The sequence below is a fragment of the Coregonus clupeaformis genome, unplaced genomic scaffold (genome assembly GCF_020615455.1).
Source record: "Coregonus clupeaformis isolate EN_2021a unplaced genomic scaffold, ASM2061545v1 scaf0052, whole genome shotgun sequence".
NCBI classification, from domain to species: domain Eukaryota; kingdom Metazoa; phylum Chordata; class Actinopteri; order Salmoniformes; family Salmonidae; genus Coregonus; species Coregonus clupeaformis.
Window position 1 is genome coordinate 212,871 of NW_025533507.1, and position 25,857 is coordinate 238,727.

At 47.0% G+C, this 25,857-nt stretch overlaps 3 protein-coding genes across 3 annotated transcripts; 2 read left to right on the forward strand and 1 right to left on the reverse strand.

Annotated features, from left to right (window-relative positions):
- The first annotated feature begins 7,709 nt into the window (after positions 1-7,709).
- LOC123483245 (olfactory receptor 2AT4-like) lies at positions 7,710-8,684 on the forward strand. Its single transcript, XM_045212797.1, has one exon. The coding sequence runs from the start codon at positions 7,710-7,712 to the stop codon at positions 8,682-8,684; it is 975 nt and encodes a 324-aa protein (XP_045068732.1).
- A 6,784-nt stretch (positions 8,685-15,468) lies between these two features.
- Positions 15,469-16,419, forward strand: LOC121568129 (olfactory receptor 2AT4-like). Its single transcript, XM_041878713.2, has one exon. It carries the CDS (start codon positions 15,469-15,471, stop codon positions 16,417-16,419), a length of 951 nt encoding a protein of 316 aa, XP_041734647.2.
- Positions 16,420-16,505: 86 nt separating this feature from the next.
- Positions 16,506-24,720, reverse strand: LOC121568130 (sarcolipin-like). Its single transcript, XM_045212798.1, has 2 exons — positions 24,631-24,720; positions 16,506-16,529 (listed from the first exon to the last, which is right to left on the reverse strand). The coding sequence occupies exons 1-2, from the start codon at positions 24,718-24,720 to the stop codon at positions 16,506-16,508; spliced, it is 114 nt and encodes a 37-aa protein (XP_045068733.1).
- Positions 24,721-25,857: the final 1,137 nt, after the last annotated feature.

A 25,857-nucleotide genomic window follows, 5' to 3' on the forward strand; every position in this document is an offset into this window, starting at 1 on the left:
TTTCCTCTTTACAGAATCTTTCCAGATCATTGATCTCCTTCGATCTACGCTTATGGACTGCCCTCTTCAATTCAAACCACAGGTTTTTAATGGGATTCAAGTTCAGAGATGTTGACTTTGTGGTCAATTAACCATTTATTTGTGGATTTTGATGTGTGCTTGGGGTCATTGTCTTGCTGGAAGATCCACTTGCGGCCGAGTTTCAGCCTCCTGGCAGAGGCAACCAGGTTTTTGGCTCAAATGTCCTGGTACTTGGTAGAGATCATGATGCCGTTGACCTTAACATTGGCCCCAGGACCAGTAGAAGCAAAACAGTCCCATAACATCAAAGATCCACCACCATGTTTACAGTAGGTACAAGGTTATTTTCTACATATGCATCCTTCTTTCGAGCTCTACATATGCATCCTTCTAAGAGCTCTGTTTTCGTCTAATCTGACCATAGCACCTGGTTCCAATCCAAATAGCAAAGCTGGAACTCCAGGCATTTACATGTGTTGGTTGTTATCAATAAAGGCTTTTTTTTATGGCAACCCTTCAAAATAGCCTATTGGTATGGAGGTTGCGTCTAATTGAAGATATGGAGACTTGGTGAACCGAAGATGCGACCAAGTTCTGTAATTCTCCAACTGTGGCACTTGGACTTCTCTTTGCCTCCCGAAACATCTTCCTCACGTGCGTGGGGACAAGATACACTTGGGTCCTTTTCCAGGAAGTTTTCCACTGTCCCAGTAGTCTTACATTTCTTAATTGTTGATTTATGAAAGTCAACAACCATAATTCTCTTTTCATTTGTGAGTTCGTTGCCTTTCCCCATGGCCTATGCTACCCTCCAGTCCCTCGACTTCTTGGCGCTGACGGAAACATGGATTATCACTGAAAACACTGCTACTCCTACTGCTCTCTCCTCGTCTGACCATGTGTTCTCGCATACCCCGAGAGCATCTGGTCAGCGGGGTGGTGGCACAGGAATCCTCATCTCTCCCAAGTGGACATTCTCTATTTTTCCCCTGACCCATCTGTCTATCTCCTCATTTGAATTCCATGCTGTCACAGTCACTAGCCCATATAAGCTTAATATCCTTGTCATTTATCGCCCTCCAGGTTCCCTTGGAGAGTTCATCAATGAGCTTGACGCCTTGATAAGTTCCTTTCCTGAGGATGGCTCACCCTTCACAGTTCTGGGGGACTTCAACCTCCCTACGTCTACCTTTGACTCATTTCTCTCTGCCTCCTTCTTTCCACTCCTGTCCTCTTTTGACCTCACCCTCTCACCGTCCCCCCCTACTCACAAGGCAGGCAATACGCTTGACCTCATCTTTACTAGATGCTGTTCTTCTACTAATCTCACTGCAACTCCCCTCCATGTCTCCGATCACTACTTTGTATCCTTTTCTCTCTCGCTCTCCTCCAACACTACTCACTCTGCCCCTACTCAGATGGTAATGCGCCGTCGCAACCTTCGCTCTCTCTCTCCCGCTACTCTCTCCTCTTCCATCCTATCATCTCTTCCCTCTTCTCAATCCTTCTCCCTCCAATCTCCTGATTCTGCCTCTTCAACCCTCCTCTCTGCCCTTTCTGCATCCTTTGACTCTCTATGTCCCCTATCCTCCCGGCTGGCTCGGTCCTCCCCTCCAGCTCCATGGCTTGATGACTCATTGTGAGCTCACAGAACAGGGCTCCGGGCAGCCGAGCGGAAATGGAGGAAAACTAGACTCCCTGTGGACCTGGCATCTTTTCACTCCCTCCTCTCTACATTTTCTTCATCTGTTTCTGCTGCTAAGGCCACTTTCTACCACTCTAAATTCCAAGCATCTGCCTCTAGCCCTAGGAAGCTCTTTGCCACTTTCTCCTTCCTGCTGAATCCTCCTCCCCCCCTCCTCCCTCTCTGTGACTGAATTTGTCAACCATTTTGAAAAGAAAGTAGACGACATCCGATCCTCGTTTGTTAAGTCAAATGACACTGCTGGTCCTGCTCACACTGCCCTACCCTATGCTTTGACTTCTTTCTCCCCTCTCTCTCCAGATGAAATCTTGCGACTTGTGACGGCCGGCCGCCCAACAACCTGCCCGCTTGACCCTATCCCCTCCTCTCTTCTCCAGACCATCTCCAGTGACCTTCTCCCTTACCTCACCTCGCTGATCAACTCATCCTTGACTGCTGGCTATGTCCCTTCCGTCTTCAAGAGAGCGAGAGTTGCACCCCCTTCTCAAAAATCCAACACTCAATCCCTCTGATGTCAACAACTACAGACCAGTATCCCTTCTTTCTCTCCAAAACTATTGAGCGTGCCGTCTTTAGCCAACTCTCTTGCTATCTCTCTCAGAATGACCTTCTTGATCCAAACCAGTCAGGTTTCAAGACTGGTCATTCAACTGAGACTGCTCTTCTCTGTGTCACGGAGGCTCTCCGCACTGCTAAAAGCTAACTCTCTCTCCTCTGCTCTTGTCCTTCTAGACCTGTCTGCTGCCTTTGATACTGTGAACCATCAGATCCTCCTCTCCACCCTCTCCGAGCTGGGCATCTCCTGCGCGGCTCACTCTTGGATTGCGTCCTACCTGACCGGTCGCTCCTACCAAGTGGCGTGGTGAGAAGCTGTCTCCGCACCACGTGCTCTCACCACTGGTGTCCCCCAGGGCTCAGTTCTAGGCCCTCTCCTATTCTCGCTATACACCAAGTCACTTGGCTCTGTCATATCCTCACATGGCCTCTCCTATCATTGCTACGCAGACGACACACAACTAATCTTCTCCTTTCCCCCTTCCCTGATAACCAGGTGGCGAATCGCATCTCTGCATGTCTGGCAGACATATCAGTGTGGATGACGGATCACCACCTCAAGCTGAACCTTGGCAAGACGGAGCTGCTCTTCCTCCCGGGGAAGGACTGCCCATTCCATGATCTCGCCATCACGGTTGACAACTCCGTTGTGTCTTCCTCCCAGAGTGCGAAGAGCCTTGGCGTGACCCTGGACAACACCCTGTCGTTCTCCGCTAACATCAAGGTGGTGACCCGATCCTGTAGGATCATGCTCTACAACATTCGGAGAGTACGACCCTGCCTTACACAGGAAGCGGCACAGGTCCTAATCCAGGCACTTAACATCTCCCGTCTGGATTACTGCAACTCGCTGTTGGCTGGGCTCCCTGCCTGTGCCATTAAACCCCTACGACTCATCCAGAATGCCGCAGCCCGTCTGGTGTTCAACCTTCCCAAGTTCTCTCACGTCACCCCGCTCCTCCGCACACTACACTGGCTTCCAGTTGAAGCTCGCATCTGCTACAAGACCATGGTGCTTGCCTACGGAGCTGTGAGGGGAACGGCACCTCCATACCTTCAGGCTCTGATCAGTCCCTACACCCAAACGAGGGCATTGTGTTCATCCACCTCTGGCCTGCTGGCTCCCCTACCTCTGCTGAAGCACAGTTCCCGCTCAGCCCAGTCAAAACTGTTCGCTGCTCTGGCACCCCAATGGTGGAACAAGCTCCCTCACGACTCAGGACAGCGGAGTCACTCACCACCTTCCGAAGACATTTGAAACCCCACCTCTTTAAGGAACACCTGGGATAGGATAAAGTAATACTTTAACCCCCCCCCCGTACCCCACCCCACCCCCAAAACATTTTAATACATTTAAAAAACTATTTTAAAAAAATTATATAAATACATTTTAAAAAAGAAAAGAAAAAAGTAAATAAATAAAAATATAATTGTAAAGTGGTTATCCCACTGGCTATAAGGTGAATGCACCAATTTGTAAGTCGCTCTGGATAAGAGCGTCTGCTAAATGACGTAAATATATTGTAAATGTGATGGATGACAGATGGATTTTACATTTGTTACCTCATTTTTATACCCGAGTGAAACAGGAAGCCATGAAAGGCCAAAATACAGTTACTTAAACTGAGATTAACAATAGAAACGGTATTCTTGATTATATTTTAAAGAATTGTTAGGGGTGCCAATAATTTTGACACCCATCTTTTAGAGATTTTTTAAATTACTTTTTAAAGAAAATATTTTTCTCTGAGCCACTGTTTTGGTATAAAATAATGTACTTTAAAAAATAAAAATGTGCATACAATATAGCTCAGTATTTGTATTATTTATTTTATAGAGTAACTTTTGCTTATCTCTATCAAGGGTGCCAATAATTTTGGTCGCGACTGTATCAAGTGGAGGAGGAAGGAATGTCCCCACAGGACTACATTTTACATTTTAGTTATTTAGCAGACCCTCTTATCCAGAGCGTCTTACAGTTAGTGAGTGCATACATTTTCATACTTTTTCATACTGGCCTGGACTAGGTCCTATCTTGAGATCTGTACATGGAATTCACCATTGTCATCAATGCAAGACTTTACAGCATGAGAGAGATTGGGTTATCAAATTAGGGATTTGGCCCTCAGTGATTACAGTTCACCCATGAAAGGACGCAGGGTCCAATTCAACCAATTACAGATCAAGGAAAACTGCAGGGCGGGTCACTCAAAATATGTCTGTCTTTATGTGTCTTATAGGCCTTTGAGCCAATCAGCATGTATGCATGTTCTAGTGGGCAGTTTTTACACCTGTTTTTGGATACCAATCAGCATGTATGCATGTTCTAGTGGGCAGTTTTTACACCTGTTTTTGGATACCAATCAGCATGTATGCATGTTCTAGTGGGCAGTTTTTACACCTGTTTTTGGATACCAATCAGCATGTATGCATGTTCTAGTGGGCAGTTTTTGCACCTGTTTTTGGATACCAATCAGCATGTACTGTAGTTGTCTAATGAGAATCATGACGTGGGCTTCCTCAAGTAGCTGAGAGAAGCTGATTCACTTTAAGAAAGTAATAATTTCAGAGACATCCAATGCCAGTCTGGTCAGAGTGTCAGGCTGCTTATTTGCCGGTTTGTGGACTGGCTTGGTGAACAATCTGCCATTCTGTGGATCAAATAAACTCCCGTACAGCCTTTGTGAAAATGCCGCCTTAGTAAGAGCAGCATGCGTGAATCCTACATATTATTTCACCGTAGCTTCTACTGTGGCGACTGCTATATTATGGGTTAATTTTGTCCTGATTTTCTTCTCATACATGAAGATAGTTTATATACCTCAGCCCACATACCCACATCCAATTAACATTTACATTTTAGTCATTTAGAAGACGCTATTATCCAGTGCGACATACAGGAGCAATTAGGGTTAAGTGCCTTGTTCAAGGGGCACATCAACAGATTTTTCACCTAGTCGGCTCGGGGATTAGAACCAGCGACCTTTCGGTTACTGGCACAACGCTCATAACCACTAAACTACCTGCTACCCCAGCCCTGTCACCCCCATGCCCTAACCCTAAAACCCATTTGCCAATACCCAATTGATACAATCAAGTATTAATACCGATTCACCCATATCCTAGCCCAAAATACCCTATTTGTTACTCATAGACCCCAGTTCCTTTGCCAATACACTTCAATAGGGTGTTGGCATATGGGTTTTAGGGTTAGGGCATGGGGGTGACAGGGCTGTGGTGTGTGGTTAATTGGGTTTAGGTGTGTGGGTATGTGGGCTGAGGTATATAGATATTGGGGCTAAGCAATGTGGGTTTAATTTTATTATAGGCAGAGCACTGTATGTTCCCATCAGTCACAATTGTGACCGTGAATAAAACATACTTTTAACTTTTCAATATTAAAAAAAAGCTATATGGATTACATGTTAGGGTTACTAATGGCATACGATTTCCATAGTGGCATGTCTGGGATATTTCTTTGGAACAAATGGGTTAAAAAAGCTAAAAAAAAAAAAAAAGATTATTTATTTATTAAGATAGCTAACCATATCTGTGTATGTAACTACCTTGCTCTTTTCATTGATAAGTATGATGAAATAACAATGTGTCTTTGAATAATTTGTGTTTGTGTAGATATTTTGCATCATTACATCATGATTTAAATAAATACATGACAAAGAACAAGAGAAAAAACTCAAACACTTTGAGGATAACTTCCTTAGGGAGTAAGGTCAGGTGTATAATTATATCACACGGGTATCAACATTTATTATAAATTGTACACTGCCGTGTCCATGTCAGACATCAGACTTTGGTAAGCCCTGATTTACTACTATGCAGATCTGGAGTTACATGGCATGTCTTGATAGCTCACTTTATGCATCTTCTTAATGTGTTTTTCTGAATATATTTTTAATATGAATGAGATGGAATATGTTCTCTAATCTTCAGATGATAACATTGGATAACTTCAGTCCATGATACAAGACTCCATTGAAAGGCTTATTGTGAGGTGCAGCTTTTGTATTGACATTCCACACATTGGGCAAAAATAGATTGCTGAATAACAGTCATTGATTATTTTTGTATTATTCTTTGAATGTCTTCATATCTTGACAGTAATATGTAGTGGGACATACACTGAGTATACCAAACATTAGCAACACCTTCCTAATATTGAGTTTCACCCCCTTTTGCCCTCAGAACAGCCTCAATTCTCTATAAGGTGTAGAAAGCGTTCCACAGGGATGCTGGCCCTTGTTGACTCCAATGCTTCCCACAATTGTGTCGAGTTGGATGTCCTTTGGGTATTGGACCATTCTTGATACACACAGGAAACTGTTGAGCGTGAAAATCCTAGCACCGTTGCAGTTTTTGACACAAACCGGTGCGCCTGGCACCTACTACCATACCCCGCTCAAAGGCACTTAAAACTTTTGTCTTGCCCATTCACCCTCTGAATGGCACGCATACACAATCCAGTCTCAATTGTCTCAAGGCTTAAACATCCTTCTTTAACCTGTCTCCTCCCCTTCATCTACACTGATTGAGTGGATTTAACAAGTGACATTAATAAGGGATCATAGCTTTCACCTGGATTCACCTGGTCAGTCTACGTCATGGAAAGGGCATGTTTTGTATACTCTGTGTATAATGTGATCAATAATTTTATATCACTTGTAATATCAATAAGATAATGTGATGTTAAAACATACTGGTACGCTAGAAGAGATATGTACATTAACCTATAATGATACATATTGCATTGACGTCCTACTACTTTTCCCTGTAAAAAGTTTAGTGTCAACAAGAAAAAGATTTTACATTTACATTTAAGTCATTTAGCAGACTCTCTTATCCAGAGCGACTTACAAATTGGTCCATTCAACATAAACTTCAACTTAACTTAAGTTAGGGTGGTTAGCCAGTGGGACAACCACCCTAACTTTTTCAATATATATATATTTTTTAAAATATTTTATCTAATGATTTTTTAAAATTATTATAATAATTTTTTTTTTGTTTTTTATGGGGGGTAGAAGGATTACTGTTATAGTATTCCAGGTATTCTTTAAGGAATATACTCAGTTGATATAAAATGTATGAAGTTGTATGAACTTATAATATAATACAACCATTGTGCTACCTAGTTTTTACCTAGTTTTGTTAACTCAACTTGATTTCCTGAGTTGACATACTGTAATTTAAAGATGAAAGGCAGCCTGGTAACGTAAGCTAAGTAAAATCAAATTGAGTTGACAAAACTAGGTAAAATAAAATGTGTTACAACTTCATACAACATCACGTTTTAAGTCATCAGTGTAACTCATTTTCAAAATGAAACACAATGTTTTCAGTTGTATTGCCACGAAGGACTCAATAATTCATTAATCCATAATTTCCACAGGTTGTCTAAGAGCCCATCATCATGTCAGCAGGGAATCACAGCTTTGTGACAGAGTTTGTAATTGTTGGGTTCCCTGGACTTCAGCCAGAGTTCTACGGCCTTGCATCAACTGTATTATTCTTGGTATATTTTGGCACTTTAACAGGAAATGTTGTTATTCTTGTATTGTTGGCAACAGACCGGGATCTCCACAAACCCATGTATTTGATTATTTTAAATCTAGTTGTTTCTGATGTTCTCTTTAGCACCACCACATTACCAAAGATTATTGCCAGGTATTGGTTTGAAGCAGGAGCCATTTCATTCACAGGTTGTTTTGTTCAGATGTACTTAGTGCACTATTTTGGTACTGTAAATTCATACATTCTATTTATAATGGCTTTAGACCGATATGTTTCAATCTGTTTTCCGCTCAAATATCCAATGATTATCCAAAACACCACTATTCATATTCTCAGTGCCACTGCGTGGATTGTTGCGAAAGCCTGTCCATTGATGATGGTAATCAGGGCCTATCCTCTTCCTTACTGTGATTCAAACAAAATCATGCAGTGCTACTGTGATCATATCGCTATAACAACGCTTGCATGCACTGACAGGGCCCTTTATAGTTTTCCTGCTTTTATCTTTGCCATGCTGGCATTACTGGGACCCCTTGCTTTTATTATATTCTCATATTGCTCTATTATTGTGGCAGTTCTTAAGATTGCGAGCACCCAAGGCCGCCTCAAAACCCTTTCTACCTGCAGTGGTCAGCTGATCATCATTGCCCTGTATTATCTCCCCAGGTGTTTTATTTATCTGTCTAGCAATATCGGCATTAGACTCAGCACTGATTTACGTATTGTTATTATCATGTTGTATAGCCTGCTCCCTCCTATGATCAATCCACTGATATACTGTTTCAAGACAAAAGATATAAAACAAAGCTTAATGAAAAGATTCAAGAAGTCAACTGCTCCAAAAAAAGAGAATGTCTTTGCTTTAAGCCAATGATTAAATTATTTTTAATCAGAAATGGAGTTTTGTTATTATGTTTAGAAATACTTGTCCCGACAACAATATTAACTGAGTATCATATCCTGACTTCAAATCCTAAATTGACATATAAGGCCCTAACTCTGTGTAAGAGCAGCGAACACCTTGTTAGATTGACACAGATGTAGCATGTTGTGATGGGTGAGTTGAAGGAGTCAGGCGCAGGAGGGTAAATCACAGAATAACAGGATTTATTCCGGAAAACAGAGTTACGCAGTAAAGCGTCAAAACAGTCCAGTGTGCAAAACAGGCGCACTGGAACCAACAAGGCACACAGGGAAAACAACCCTGCGATACAAAATACAAGGAGCTCCACCGAGCTTCACTCTCCTCACAATAAACAATCACACACAAAGACAAGGGGGCAGAGGGAACACTTATGTAATGAACAAGACAAAAGCAATGGAATGATGAAATGAGGAGCGGCAGTGGCTAGAAGGCCGGTGACGATGAACGCCGAAGCATACCCGAACAAGGAGAGGTGGCAGCTTCGGAGTGTCACAGTGCGACGGTGAAATGCGGTAGGCGAAGTCAAACGCAGGACACAGAGCTTACTGGAAATGTACTTTACTCGAAAGTAACCAGAGTAGAAAAACAATCTCCAACACAAGGAGGATAAACAACCCGCACACGAAACACTGCCGATGACGAATACAATAACACACAACACACAATGAACGACAGAGGGTTAAATAGGGAATACAATACAACATAATGGGGAACAGGTGTACACAATCAGGACAAAACAAGTCAAACACCGAAACATAGATCGGTGGCAGCTAGTAATCCGGGGACGACGAACGCCGAAGCCTGCCCGAGCAAGGAGGAGGAGCAGCCTCGGCTAATTCGGTGACAGTACCCCCCCCTTGACGCGCGGCTCCAGCCGTGCGCCGACCCCGGCCTCGGGGACGGCCAGGAGGACGCGGAGCAGGGCGAGTTGGATGACTCCAGTGGAAGTCCCTCAACATGGAGGGATCTAGAATGTCCCTCCTGGGGACCCAGCACCTTTCCTCCGGACCGTACCCCTCCCACTCCACGAGATACTGCAGGCCCCCCGTCCGACGCCTCGAATCCAAGATGGAACGGACTGAGCACGCCGGAGCCCCCTCGATGTCCAACGGGGGCGGAGGAGTCTCTCGTACCTCACTCTCCTGGAGTGGACCAGCCACCACCGGCCTGAGGAGAGACACATGGAACGAGGGATTAATGCGATAATTAATGGGCAGTTGTAACCTATAACATACCTCGTTCAATCTCCTCAGGACTTTAAAGGGCCCCACAAACCACCGACCCAGCTTCCGGCAGGGCAGGCGAAGGGGCAGGTTTCGGGTCGAGAGCCAGACCCGGTCTCCCGGTGCATACACCGGAGCCTCACTGCGGTGGCGATCGGTGTTCGCATTTTGCCGCCTGATGGCCCGCTGCAGGCGTACATGGGCAGTGTTCCAGGTCTCTTCCGAGCGCCGAAACCACTCGTCCACCGCAGGGGCTTCGGTCTGGCTCTGATGCCAAGGTGCCAGAACCGGCTGATAACCTAACACACACTGGAAAGGCGTAAGGTTAGTGGACGAATGGCGGAGGGAGTTTTGGGCCATCTCTGCCCAGGGAATATATCCCGACCACTCCTCTTGCCGGTCCTGGCAATATGACCTCAGAAACCTACCCACATCCTGGTTAACTCTCTCAACCTGCCCATTACTCTCGGGGTGAAAACCTGAGGTAAGGCTAATCGAGACCCCCAGACGTTCCATAAATGCCCTCCAGACTCTAGAGGTGAACTGGGGACCCCGATCAGACACTATATCCTCAGGCACCCCATAGTGCCATAAGGCGTGTATAAACAGGGCCTCAGCAGTTTGTAGGGCAGTAGGGAGACCTGGCAGGGGAATGAGACGGCAGGCTTTAGAAAACCGATCCACAACGACCAAGATCGTAGTGTTCCCCTGGGAGGGGGGAAGGTCGTGACAAAATCAACCGATAGGTGAGACCACGGCCGTTGTGGAACGGGTAGGGGTTGTAACTTCCCCCTGGGCAGGTGTCTAGGTGCCTTACACTGGGCACACACCGAGCAGGAGGAAACATAAACCCTCACGTCCTTAGCTAAGGTTGGCCACCAGTACTTCTCACTAAGGCAGTGCACTGTCCGACCAATACCCGGATGACCAGAGGAGGGTGACGTGTGAGCCCAGTATATCAAACGATCGCGAACCTCGAGCGGCACGTACCTCCGACCCTCTGGACACTTTGGAGGAGTAGGGTCGGAACGTAACGCCGCTCGATTTCCGCATCCACCTCCCACACCACCGGTGCCACTAAACAAGACTCCGGGAGTATGGGAGTGGGCTCAATGGACCTCTCCTCTGTGTCATATAGTCGGGACAGGGCGTCTGCCTTAGCGTTCTGGGACCCTGGTCTATAGGTGAGCTTAAATACAAAGCGGGAAAGAAACATTGACCACCTTGCCTGGCAAGGATTCAGCCTCCTCGCTGCCCGGATGTACTCCAGGTTACGATGGTCAGTCAGAATGAGAAAAGGGTGTTTAGCCCCCTCAAGCCAATGTCTCCACACTTTCAGGGCTTGAACCAAAGCCAGCAGCTCCCTATCCCCCACGTCATAATTGCGCTCTGCCGGACTGAGCTTCTTAGAATAGAAAGCACAGGGGCGGAGTTTAGGTGGCGTACCCGAGCGCTGAGACAGCACAGCGCCGATCCCAGCCTCAGAAGCGTCCACCTCCACCTGGAATGCCAAAGAGGGATCCGGATGCGCCAGCACCGGAGCCGAGGTAAACAGGTCCTTCAGACGTTTAAACGCCCTGTCCGCCTCAGCTGACCACTGCAGGCACACCGGACCCCCCTTTAGCAGAGAGGTGATGGGAGCTGCTACCTGTCCAAAGCCCCGGATAAACCTCTGGTAGTAATTGGCAAAACCCAAGAAGCGCTGCACCTCCTTTACCGTGGTGGGAGTCTGCCAATTACGCACGGCAGAAACGCGGTCAATCTCCATCTCTACCCCTGACGCGGACAACCGATGTCCCAGGAAGGAGATGGACTCCTGGAAGAACAGACATTTCTCCGCCTTCGCATACAGGTCATTCTCCAACAGTCTACCAAGCACTTGACGCACCAGGGACACATGCTCGGCTCGTGTAGCGGAGTATATTAGAATGTCATCAATATATACCACAACACCCTGTCCATGCAAGTCCCGGAAAATCTCGTCCACAAATGATTGGAAGACTGAAGGAGCATTCATTAACCCGTATGGCATGACGAGGTACTCATAGTGACCCGAGGTGGTACTGAATGCTGTCTTACACTCATCTCCCTCCCTAATGCGCACCAGGTTGTACGCGCTCCTGAGATCAATTTCCGTGAAGAATCGCGCCCCGTGTAATGACTCCGTCATACTAGCAATCAGAGGGAGAGGATAGCTGTATTTGATGGTGATCTGATTTAGACCACGGTAATCAATAAACGGGCGTAAAGCCCCATCCTTCTTCTTCACAAAAAAGAAACTTGAGGACGCAGGGGAAGTAGACGGCCGTATGTAACCCAGTCTCAAAGATTCGGTGACGTAGGTCTCCATAGCGGCCGTCTCCTCCTGGGACAGAGGATACACGTGACTACGTGGAAGCGCAGCGCCTACCTGGAGGTCTATCGCACAATCCCCCTGTCCGATGAGGTGGTAATTGAGTCGCCTTCTTCTTACTGAAGGCGAGAGCCAAATCGGCATACTCAGGTGGAATGTGCAAGGTGGGAACTTGGTTCGGGCTCTCCACCGTCATTGCCCCTACGGAAATGCCTACACACCGCCCAGTACACTGATCAGACCATCCCTGGAGAGCTCTCTGCTGCCATGAAATGTTGGGGTCATGAGATGTTAACCAGGGAAGCCCCAACACCACGGGAAACGCAGGAGAATCAATCAAATACAAACGTACTATCTCCTCATGACCCTCCTGCGTTTTCATCCGGAGAGGCGCCGTGACCTCCCTAATCAATCCTGACCCCAACGGGCGGCTATCTAGGGCATGAATGGGGAAGGGCACATCAACAGGTACGATAGGAATCCCTAACTTATAGGTGAACTGGCGATCGATAAAATTCCCAGCTGCGCCTGAATCTACTAGCGCCTTATGCTGGGAGTGAGGAGAAACCTCGGGAAACACCACTTTAATACACATATGATCAGCAGAGAGCTCTGGGTGAGTTGGGTGAGTTGGGTGCCTACTCACCTGGAATGACTCATCAGTGCGTCGCCCACTGCCTAGATTCCTAGGAGACCCTCCCCAGCACCGACCAGCAGTGTGTCCTCTGCGGCCACAGTTGGTGCAGGGGACAGCCTCCCTCCGGGTCTCCCTCCTGGTCTCCCTAGCACCAGCACCCCCGAGCTTCATAGGGGTCGGCTCGGAAGTGCTGGGGGATGGAATGGACGGCCCCGAATCCGGACGTCCGCGGGTAGCCAACAGGGTATCCAGGCGAAACGACATGTCCACCAGTTGATCAAAGCTGAGGTTGGTGTCCCTGCAGGCCAATTCCCGACGCACGTCCTCCCTCAGGCTGCATCTGTAGTGGTCGATGAGGGCCCTCTCATTCCATCCCGTGTTGGCAGCTAGCGTCCGGAAGTCCAGCGCGAACTCCTGCGCGCTCCTCCTCCCCTGTCTAAGGTGGAATAGACGCTCACCCGCCGCTTTACCCTCTGGGGGATGATTGAATACTGAAGGAGCATTCATTAACCCGTATGGCTGACCGTAGCGGCATCTATCCCACCCCATTCGGTGTTGGCCCACTCCAGCGCCTTGCCGGACAGACAGGAGATGAGGGCGGACACGCTCTCGTATCCCGAGGGCGCCGGGTGAATGGTTGCTAGGTAGAGTTCAACCTGGAGTAGGAAACCCTGACACCCGGCCGCGGTGCCATCATAAGCCCTCGGGAGCGAGAGCCGAATCCCACTGGACTCCGGAGATGGAACGATGGCTGATGGTGGTGGTATCGTAGGAGGAGGTGTGGGCAAACCTCCACTCTCCCATCGCCTCAAGGTGTCCATCACTCCTTGCATGGTGGTGCCCAGGTGCTGGATCATGGCCTCTTGGTGGATTACGCGCTCCTCCAGTGATCCCCTTGGCACCGCCGATCCTGCTGACTCCATGAAGTTGTGTTATTCTGTCAGAATGCGACGGTGAAATGCGGTAGGCGAAGTCAAACTCAGGACACAGAGCTTACTGGAAACGTACTTTACTCGAAAGTAACCAGAGTAAAAAAACAATCTCCACATAAGGAGGATAAACAACCCGCACACGAAACACTGCCGATGACGAATACAATAACACACAACACACAATGAACGACAGAGGGTTAAATAGGGGATACAATACAACATAATGGGGAACAGGTGTACACAATCAGGACACAACAAGTCAAACACCGAAACATAGATCGGTGGCAGCTAGTACTCCGGGGACGACGAACGCAGAAGCCTGCCCGAGCAAGGAGGAGGAGCAGCCTCGGCTGATTCCGTGACACGGAGGGAGTCGTGACACATGTAGTGTTTGTTGTTGTACAAAGAGCAATATATATTTAGTTATTTTAAACCTGGTTGTTTCTGATATTCTCTTTAGTACCACCACATTACCAAAGAGTATTGCCAGGTATAGCCAATGATTACATTTGTTTTGAATCAGAGGATTTTTTGTTATATTCAGCATTCCCTACAACAATATCAACTGAGTACCAAATCCTACCTTGAAATCCAAAACTGACATACAGTACAAGGAAGGCCATGATTCTGTGTAACCTGCTCAGTAGGGAACACATTTAGTTTGATTGACACAGACACAGCATGTAGGGTTTATTGTTGTAGAAAGAGTATTGTGTTAACTCACTGGGTAGTTTTCCCCTTGTGGCTATGCCCTCTACAGAACGTGTCAACGTCATCATAAATGATTCAGTCACTAAATAGATAAATTGTGAGCATAAAGGTCATTGGTGAAGAGCTTCTCAGGAAGTGTCTTGATACTTACATTTTAGTTTACTGTAATCGAGGTAAGGACATTTTTCCAACAGCATTGATTTGATGTTTTGTGTATCAAACTGTGATAACATGGATGATCAGTGATAGTGGTACTTAGTTTCTCATTTGCTTTGACAGCACCTTATTTTAATGTCTGCTTTTAAACTGCTTACACACATTATTGCTTTGTTAGTTTACTACTACATTTAGTAAATCCATGCATAAAGCCTGTTGTTCATGATTAGTGTAGCTTTCCAGGTCCTGGTTAAACATTATGTAAGACAATACATTCACATGGATTTAATCATATCAATGAACAAATAACACATTACAATTTTCAAAGTTTTACTGATGTTCATTTACAAACAAAAATAATACATTTATATATATTATTATGATTGTTGACATGGTAAAACAATTCCGTCTGTGAGCTGTAATAATTATTGGTAAATGCACAATGGGCCAAATCCTTACTTGAAATCTGCATGCATAACAACATTTCTTTGTTCAAATCTTCAACTGACAATATGCATCATTTACATCAAAGTCACACGTGCATACGTCAATTTAGGATTTGACACTAGAGTATATGAGCAATATTCCGTTTGATTTGATATGACAAAAACCTGATGAAAACACTTTAAAAACACTGCTCTAGGTTGTAATGATGGATAATTTACTATAACATAAATGTTCATTACTTTCCAGAGTGTTGGTTCTAAGAGAACATATGGTCATGTCAGCAGGGAATCACAGCTTTGTGACAGAGTTTGTCATCGTTGGGTTCCCTGGACTTCAGCCAGAGTTCTACGGCCTTGTCTCAACTGTATTATTCTTGGTTTATTGTTGCATTTTAATAGGAAATGTTGTTGTTCTTATCTTGTTTGCAACTCATAACGTTCTCCATAAACCCATGTATTTTATCATTTTGAATCTGGTTGTGTCTGACATACTATTCAGCACCACCACTTTACCAAAGATTATTGCCAGGTATTGGTTTCAGGCGGGAGCAATTTCTTTCTTTGGTTGTTTTTTTCAAATGTACTTAGTGCACTATTTTGGATCCGTAACTAGCTTTCTCCTATTGATAATGGCTTTAGACCGATATGTGTCAATCTGTTACCCACTCAGATACCCAATGGTTATCAACAACTCCACCATTCATATATTCAATGCCACTGCATGGGTGCTTGCACACCCTCCCTCTCTTGCTATGGTAACCAGGGCCTATCATCTTCCTTACTGTGACTCAAACACAATCATGCAGTGCTACTGTGATCATGTTTCCATAACAACGCTTGCATGCACTGACAGGGCCCCTTATGGTTTATCTGCTTTTGTTGTAGCAATGGTGGTATTACTGGGACCCCTTGCTTTTATTATATTCTCATATTGCTCTATTATTATGGCAGTTCTTAAGATTACGAGCACCCAAGGCCGCCTCAAAACCCTTTCTACCTGCAGTGGTCAGCTGATCATCATTGCCCTGTATTATCTCCCCAGATGTTTTATTTATCTGTCTAGCAATATCGGCATTAGATTCAGCACTGATTTACGTATTGTTATTATCATGTTGTATAGCCTGCTCCCTCCTATGATCAATCCACTGATATACTGTCTAAGAACTGAGGAAATAAAACAGATCTTGGTCAAGCGATTTAGAAAAACACAAGTGCGCGTTCAATAAGAGAGAATAGGACTAATATTAATTTTGTGTTCGATCAAATAAAAATACTATACTGTGTATGTGAACATGTGTGTTTTATAAGTGTTTCATTGCTGATTTCTATGGCCTAACTGTGAGCATAAAGACAAGGTGTTTAGCCTCCAAAACAAAAGGCTTGTTTGTTGTTGTTTCATCATCACACAATTAACAGTTAGTCCAACTGAAGTTCTCTTAGAAAAAAAAGGTGCTACCTAGAACCTAAATGGTTCTTCGACTGTCCCAATAGGACAACCCTTTGAAGACCCCTTTTGGGTTCCATGTAGGACACTTTCCACAGAGGGTTCTACATGGAAGCCAAAATGGTTCTACGTGGAACCCTAAAGGGTTCTATCTGAAACCAAAAAAGGGGTTCTCCTATGGGGACAGCCGAAAAAACCTTTTGGAACCGTTTTTTCTAAGAATGTACAGTACCAGTCAAAAGAATGGACACACCTACTCATTCAAGGGGTTTTTCTTAATTTTTATTATTTTTTACATTGTAGAATAATAGTGAAGACATCAAAACTATGAAATAACACATGTAGAATAATAATAATAATAATATGCCATTTAGCAGACGCTTTTATCCAAAGCGACTCACAGTCATGCGTGCATACATTTTTCGTGTATGGGTGGTCCCGGGGATCGAACCCACTACCTTGGCATTACAAGCGCCGTGCTCTACCAGCTAAGCTACAGATAATCATGTAGTAACCAAAAAAAAGTGTTAAACAAATCAAAATATATTTGAGATTTGAGATTCTTCAAATAGCCACCCTTTGCCTTGATGACAGCTTTGCACACTCTTGGCATTCTCTCAACCAGCTTCACCTGGAATGCTTTTCCAACAGTCTTGAAGGAGTTCCCACATATGCTGAGCACTTGTTGGCTGCTTTTCCTTCACTCTGCCGTCCGACTCATCCCAAACCATCTCAATTTGGTTGAGGTCGGGGATTGTGGAGGCCAGGTCATCTGATGCAGCACTCCATCACTCTCCTTCTTGGTAAAATAACCCTTACACAGCCTGGAGGTGTGTTGGGTCTTGTCCTGTTGAAAAACAAATGATAGTCCCACTAAGCCCAAACCAGATGCGATGTCATATCGCTGCAGAATGCTGTGGTAGCCATGCTGGTTAAGTGTGCCTTGAATTCTATATAAATCACAGACAGTGTCACCAGCAAAGCACCCCACCCCATAACATCTCCTCCTCCATGCCTTACGGTGGGAAGTACACATGCGGAGATCATCCATTCACCCACACCACGTCTCACAAAGACACAGCGGTTTGAACCAAAAATCTCCAATTTGGACTCCAGACCAAAGGATACATTTCCACCAGTCTAATTTCCATTGCTCGTGTTTCTTGGCCTAAGCAGGTCTCTTCTTCTTATTGGTGTCCTTTAGTAGTGGTTTCTTTGCAGCAATTCGACCATGAAGGCCTGATTCACACAGTCCCCTCTGAACAGTTGATGTTGAGATGTGTCTATTACTTGAACTCTGTGAAGCTTTTATTTGGGCTGCAATTCCTGAGGCTGGTAACTCTAATGAACTTATCCTCTGCAGCAGAGGAAATTCTGGGTCTTCCATTCCTGTGGCGGTCCTCATGAGAGCCAGTTTCATCATAGCGCTTGATGGTTTTTGCAACTGCACTTGAAGAAACTTTCAAAGTTCTTGAAATGTTCTGTATTGACTGACCTTCATGTCTCAAAGTAATGATGGACTGTCATAATATGGACATGGTCTTTTACCAAATAGGGCTATCTTCTGTATACCCCCCTACCTTGTCACAACACAACTGATTGGCTCAAACGCATTAAAAAGGATAGAAATTCCACAAATTAACATTTAAAAAGGCACACTTGTTAATTGAAATGCATTCCAGGTGACTACCTCATGAAGCTGGTTGAGAGAATGCCAAGAGTGTGCAAAGCTGTCATCAAGGCAAAGGGTGGCTATTTGAGGATTCACACATATAACATATATTTTGATTTGTTTAACACTTTTTTGGTTACTACATGAATCCATATGTGTTATTTAATAGTTTTGATGTCTTCACTATTATTATACAATGTCAAAAATAGTACAAATAAATAAAAACCCTTGAATGAGTAGGTGTGTGCAAACTTTTGACTGGTTTTGTAGGTAGGGTGTGTACTCTGCTTACTTTCATGATTTGTGTGCACATGTATCATTTAAAACATAATGTTGGATGCATCAAACAACAGAAAACATATAGGGTACAATAATAGTTATTTTATTGTAGAACGTGTAAACAGAATGCTTGCCAACTCATCTCTAACACAACAGTACCTCTACGAGGCAGGAGTGAGGAACTGCGTGTATATATTTCAATTTCATTTATTCACTTAATTTGTCAGGGACCATGTGCAACATCTATGTTGCAGAATGAAGATAATATAAGATGTACTGTACTTTATTGTCCGTTAACTTTATTGTCCGTTAGTTAACTTTATTGTCCGTTAACTTTATTGTCCATTAATGGAAATATGTATTTATGCTCACACCCTAACCCCCCCGAGACAAACACACACCCGAGAGACTGGAAGCAATGGTTCAGACGCATGGATCAGCCGCAGAGCAATTGTAGGGGTTAAGTGCCTTGCTCAAGGGCACAACGGCAGGCGATGGAGTCTAGGATGATGTCAGCAACACTCCGGTTGTGTCACGAGTTACAAAGCCAGAACCCAGAAGCAGACCAGGACAAGGTAAGTGAAACGAAGGTGAGTGTTTATTTACAAAGTCAAGAGTGATGCTGAATAATCCAGGGAACAGAGCGGGCGGCGTTGATTAGTTGTTGGGGGTGCAGTGGTTGATCCAATCATGGCTCGGCAGCCGCCGACCACCAGGCAGAGGTTGGATGAAGGTTCCGGACGAGTGACTGCAGATGGAACAAAACGGAGGTAAGTAAACAACAAACCAACAAGGTGCAAAACAACAAAACTAACGCTAGAAGCTCTAAGACTGATACTCTGGTAAACCTACTGTTCATGGCTAACGATCCGGCAGGGAATGGATGTTAGGCCAGAGCCTAAGAAGGGTGATGATCAGGACCAGGTGTGCAGATTGCTGATGGGATGCAGGTGCGGAAATCAAGAGAGCTCCCCGGAGCGTTCCAGAACCCTCGGGAAACTGGAGATCACGAGCAGAAAAACTAGTCCACAGACAGGACCCGACTCAGACTGCCGGGATCGTTACAGTACCCCCTCCGCTAACGCCACCGGGCGGACTCCCGGAGCGCCAGGATGGAGGCGGTAGAAGTCACGGATGAGGTCAGCATCTAGGATCTGTCGCCGCGGAATCCAACTCCTCTCTTCAGGACCATACCCCTCCCAGTCCACGAGATACTGGAAACCCCGGCCCCGCCGTCTGGAATCCATGATGCGTCGCACCGTGTAGGCAGGACCACCTCCGATCATCCGAGGAGGAGGAGGAGGAGGCGGAGGAGGCAACAGAGGACTGAGGAAAACAGGCTTGAGGCAGGAGACATGAAAGGTGGGATGGACTCTGAGCGTCCTCGGGAGTTTGAGTCGAACTGCCACCGGATTGATCACCTTCTCCACCACAAACGGACCAATGAACCCCGTAACAACTTCCTAGACTCAGTCCGTAAAGGAAGATCCCGTGTGGCCAACCAGACCCTATCTCCGATGGTATAGGTGGGAGCGGGGATCCGGCGACGATTCGCCTGGAGCTGATACCGGTCCGAAACTCTAAGGAGTGCCTTTCTGGCCCGATGCCAGGTCCGGTGGCAACGACGAATATGGGCCTGAACAGAAGGCACTGAGAGCTCCTTCTCCTGAGAAGGGAACAAGGGAGGTTGGTAGCCATACAGGCACTGGAAGGGAGACATCCCAGTGGCAGATGTAGGGAGAGTATTGTGGGCATACTCAACCCAAGGCAACTGAGAGACCCAGGAGGTGGGGTTGGAAGAGGCCAGGCAGCGTAGCGTGGATTCCATCTTCTGGTTGGCTCTCTCCGCCTGACCATTAGATTGGGGGTGAAAACCAGATGTGAGACTGACTGTAGCTCCAATGGCCAAACAGAAGGACTTCCAGACAGCAGAGGTAAACTGAGGGCCACGGTCGGAAACGATATCACTGGGCAAACCGTGGACCCTGAAAACCTCCCTAACCAGGATCTCGGACGTCTCCGAGGCAGAGGGAAGCTTGGCAATTGGCACAAAGTGGGCGAACTTGCTGAATCTGTCCACGATAGTCAGAACGACCGTGTTCCCCTCAGAAGCGGGCAACCCAGTGACAAAGTCCAGGGCCAGATGCGACCATGGTCGGCCGGGGAATAGGAAGGGGGTGAAGTAGTCCAGAGCTGGGCCGATTGGTACTCTTATTCTGCGCACACACTGGACAGGCAGCAACATAACCCCGAGTATCCTCGGCCATGGCAGGCCACCAAAAAGCGTCTGCGAAGAAACGCCATCGTCCGAGCCACGCCAGGGTGACAAGCCATCTTGCTGGCGTGGGACCATTTGAGGACCGCAGGGACGAACCGACTCAGGCACAAACAACCGACCCGGGTGGACCGTTACCGGGACCGGGCTGCGTCCGAAGGGCCGCCATCACCTCCTCCTCAATCTTCCACCTAACAGCTCCCACGACGCAGTTCGGGGGAGAATTGTCTCGGTCTTGGACCCACTCTCCTCCGTCTTGGAGAACATCCGAGACAAGGCGTCCGCCTTGCCGTTCTTAGATCCAGGTCGGAACGTCAGGGAAAATTGAATCGTCCGAAAAACAACGACCACCTGGCCTGGACGGGAGTTGAGACGTCTAGCCGATTGCACGTAAGCAAGATTCTTGTGGTCAGTCCAGACAATAAACGGTTGCTCCGCCCCCTCCAACCAGTGCCGCCACTCCTCCAAGGCAAGTTTCACCGCGAGAAGCTCCCGGTTACCCACATCGTAATTCCTCTCCGCAGGCGGGCGACGAGAGTAGTAGGCGCAGGGATGGAGTTTACTGTCCGTGGAGCATCGCTGCGACAGGATGGCGCCAACTCCCACATCAGACGCGTCCACTTCAACGACGAACTGACGGGCCGTGTCCGGTTGAGAGAGAATCGGTGCGTTGGTGAATCGCCTCTTCAAATCCAGAAACGCTCGATCCGCCTCCGGATTCCACTTGAAGCTCCTGATACTGGAAGTCAAGGCAGTTAACGGAGCGGCCACACGGCTGTAATCCCGGATGAATCTGCGGTAGAAATTCGCAAACCCCAAAAATCTCTGGAGCTGCAATCTCGTACCGGGCTGGGCCCATTCCAGAACCGCTCTAACCTTCTCCTGGTCCATCCTAATCTCCCCCCTGGAGATGATGTACCCGAGAAAGGATGTCGTGTGGGCGTGAAACTCGCACTTCTCGGCCTTCACGAACAGGCGATTCTCCAACAATCGCTGCAGAACCTGCCGGACATGCTGGACGTGGTCGGAAGGTTCCTTCGAGAAGATCAGAATGTCATCCAGGTAAACAAACACAAAGAGACCGATCATATCTCTCAGGGCGTCGTTCACCATACTCTGGAATACCGCTGGAGCATTGGTCAGTCCAAACGGCATCACCTGATACTCGAGTGACCCATCGGTGTATTGAAACCCGTCAACCACTCGTCTCCCTCTCTGATCCGGACCATGTGATACGCATTGCGTAGGTCTAGCTTAGTGAACACCGTAGCACCCTGTAAGGAGTCGAAGGCAGAACTCATCAAGGGCAGGGGATACTTGTTCTTGACCGTGATGTCATTCAACCCCCGATAATCAATACACGGTCGAAGAGAGCCATCCTTCTTACCCACAAAGAAGAATCCTGCCCCCAGGGGTGATGACGAGGACCGAACGAGACCAGCAGCTAGGGACTCCTTGATGTAGGTCTCCAAAGCCTCACGTTCAGGGCGGGAGATACTGTATAACGTTCCCTTGGGGTAGACAGCTCCAGGGAACAGGTTGATGGCACAATCATATGGTCGGTGGGGAGGAAGTGACAGAGCCTTCTGCTTACTGAACACTTCCCCCAAATCGTGATATGTCTCGGGAACCAGGGACAAATCTGGGGGTTTAGCCTCAATCACCTGACTGGGAACCGAATGGGGACAGGCAGTCTTGAGACAGTTAGCATGACAATCAAGGCTCCAACTCGTTACCTTGCCCGTCACCCAATCGAACGTGGGATTGTTCCTTCAGCCAGGGGTATCCAAGGACCAGAGGAACATGGGAAGACGGCAGAATGAAGAATGAAATCATCTCCGAATGATTCCCCGACAACAGTAGCTTAACCGGTTCAGTCCTCATCGTGATACGTGCCAGACTACTGCCGTTCAGAGTGGTCGCTTCAATGGCTTCCGGCAATTGCTCCTTGGAAAGCCCCAGCTGTTCCACCAACTTCGGCATCAAGAAAGCTTCCATCGGCACCTGAATCGATAAAGCGTTAATCGCTAAGCTCTGATTCCTGTTCACAAGGGTAGCCGGGAAACGGGGTCTGACAGAGGTATTGAGAGGTCGAAACTGGCTCGCTAAAAGTCCTCCCAACTTTAGCGAGCCGCGCAGTTTGACGACCGCCGGGAACAGGTGGCGAGGTAATGTCCCGAACCACCACAGTAGAGGCAACAGTTCGTCCTACGTCTGAGTTGGCGTTCCTCCTTGGTTAACCCGTGCCGCCCTACTTGCATTGGTTCAGAATCGGGAGACAGGACCTCTCCACTAATCCTGTGTGGTGGACGATGATCGACGTATTCTGGTCCAATCCCCGACCCGACTGGAACCTGAGAAGCTGATCGATTGGACGGACCCCATTGCTTCTCCCTCCTTCGCTCACGGACTCGATTATCCACCCGAATAGACAAGGCTACCAAGCTGTCCAGGTCACTAGGCTCCGGATAGGAGATCAACTCATCCTTGAGCTGCTCCGACAGACCCTGGTAAAAGGCCGCTTGCAGAGACTCCTCATTCCACCCACTCTCCACAGCCAACGTCTTGAACTCGATCACGAAGTCGGCCACGCTGCGAGTTCCTTGGTGAAGCGAAAACAGGCGCCTAGCTGCGTCCCTCCCTCGGACGGAATGGTCGAAGAGCTTCCTCATCTCGGCCGTGAACCCCTGGTATGAAGCCATGCAGGGGTCTTGTCGTTCCCAAACGGCTGAAGCCCACTCCAGCGCTCGACCACGCAGCAACTCAATCACAAAGGCTATCCTAGCCTTGTCTGTGGCATAAGAGTAGGGCTGTAGATCGAACACTAACCCACACTGCATAAGGAAAGAACGGCATCCTCCCAGCTCCCCCTCATATTTATCCGGCGTCGGAACCTTGGGCTCACGGAAGGACACAGCTCCAGACGCGGCAGGCGAGATGGGTGAAACCGGTAGTGGATCCTCCACCGGAAACTTGCGCTGGTTCTGGACCTCCGTCAGACCGGTAGAAAGGTTCCGAACTGCCAACGCGATCTCCTGTAGCTCCGTGCTATGATGGCCCAACATCTTCTCCTGATGGGTAATGGCATGGCGAACAGAGTCCAGGTCCGCTGGGTTCATTACTGGCCGGATCGTTCTGTCACGAGTTACAAAGCCAGAACCCAGAAGCAGACCAGGACAAGGTAAGTGAAACGAAGGTGAGTGTTTATTTACAAAGTCAAGAGTGATGCTGAATAATCCAGGGAACAGAGCGGGCGGCGTTGATTAGTTGTTGGGGGGTGCAGTGGTTGATCCAATCGTGGCTCGGCAGCCCCGACCACCAGGCAGAGGTTGGATGAAGGTTCCGGACGAGTGACTGCAGATGGAACAAAACGGAGGTAAGTAAACAACAAACCAACAAGGTGCAAAACAACAAAACTAACGCTAGAAGCTCTAAGACTGATACTCTGGTAAACCTACTGTTCATGGCTAACGATCCGGCAGGGAATGGATGTTAGGCCAGAGCCTAAGAAGGGTGATGATCAGGACCAGGTGTGCAGATTGCTGATGGGATGCAGGTGCGGAAATCAAGAGAGCTCCCCGGAGCGTTCCAGAACCCTCGGGAAACTGGAGATCACGAGCAGAAAAACTAGTCCACAGACAGGACCCGACTCAGACTGCCGGGATCGTTACAGGTTGCCGGCTTACGCCACACCAGATTTTCTCGTCTGATCCAGGATTCGAACCTTCATCTCTCTCCTCCTGTATCTGTCCCCTGGTGGTTCAGGCCTGGTAGGTCTTGACCAGGATCCACATGAGAAGCACAGTGATTAAGACTACTGTGAAGTTCAGAAACAGCTCCTGCACAGACCGGTCCATTCTGCCCTGAGAGGGGTGGCAGGAGAGGAGAAGAAGAATAGGAGAGTGTCGAGACAGAAAGGATGAGGGTCCTTACACCTTGGTTGGGAGGGCAGGTCACTCTGTCAGGGAGGCCAAAGTCTCTGAAGGTGAAATCTGAAAGTGGGGGAAGAGGTTGACCTTGAATTTTCTGGTGACAAATTAAAACTGTATCCCATTGCTCTGAAAAAAAGCCTGGTCTGAAAACAACACCTTGCTCCAGGGACGGATTGGAACCAGAAAACGGCCAGGGCATTTTACGCCCATTCTTTCTCTTGAGGCCACCATTATTAGCCGAATAATGAACATTTTGTGCAAACCTAGAATTTAGACAGGCCCACTAGGCTTAAGGTGGACTAGCCCATTTGGAATTTTGGCCAGAAATGCCCTATGACCAGTCTGTCCCTACCTTGCTCCTTCCTCTAGCTCCTACCATTTCTGTAGCAGGTTGGCATTTATTGTCATGAATCTTGCCCTGAAGGCAGCTCTGAAGAGTGGTCAGTAGCTGGCATAGCCACAAAGTCATAAAATCTGATTTTAAGCCAAACCCTAACCTTACAGCCAGGTCATCCATGATACAAGTCAGTATTCGACGTCCATCCATGTCCGAGGACATAGAGAGATGATGTGGAAACCATCCACTAGGGGCAACAGTGAGCGCTGTTACCTTCAAGTGGGTTTCGGTTTTGCTAGAGTGATGTGGATGGTGGATGGCAAACGGGTGTAAGCATCTGCTTCTAATTCCAAAGGTTGCAAGTTTGAATCCATTGATAGAAAGTTGTTTTTGATGTAAAAAAATGTAGCCTATCCCAAACCCTTACATTAATCATTTGGAGTTAATGCCTAACCTTAGGATTTCGGAAATAACATCTAAATTTAACCCTAACCTTAAAAATTCTGAGTTAAAGTCTAAACTCAACCTTAAACATTTCGAAATGTGACGTTTGGAGCAACTTCGAAATTTGACGTTTGAGAAACATGGATGAATGTCTAATTCTGACGTGAGACTGTGAGAGCTAGATTAACCATAACGCTAACCTTAACCACACCGCTAACCCTAATGTCTAACCCTAACCTGAAATTAAGACCAAAAAGTTCATTTTTGTTTTCATTAATATT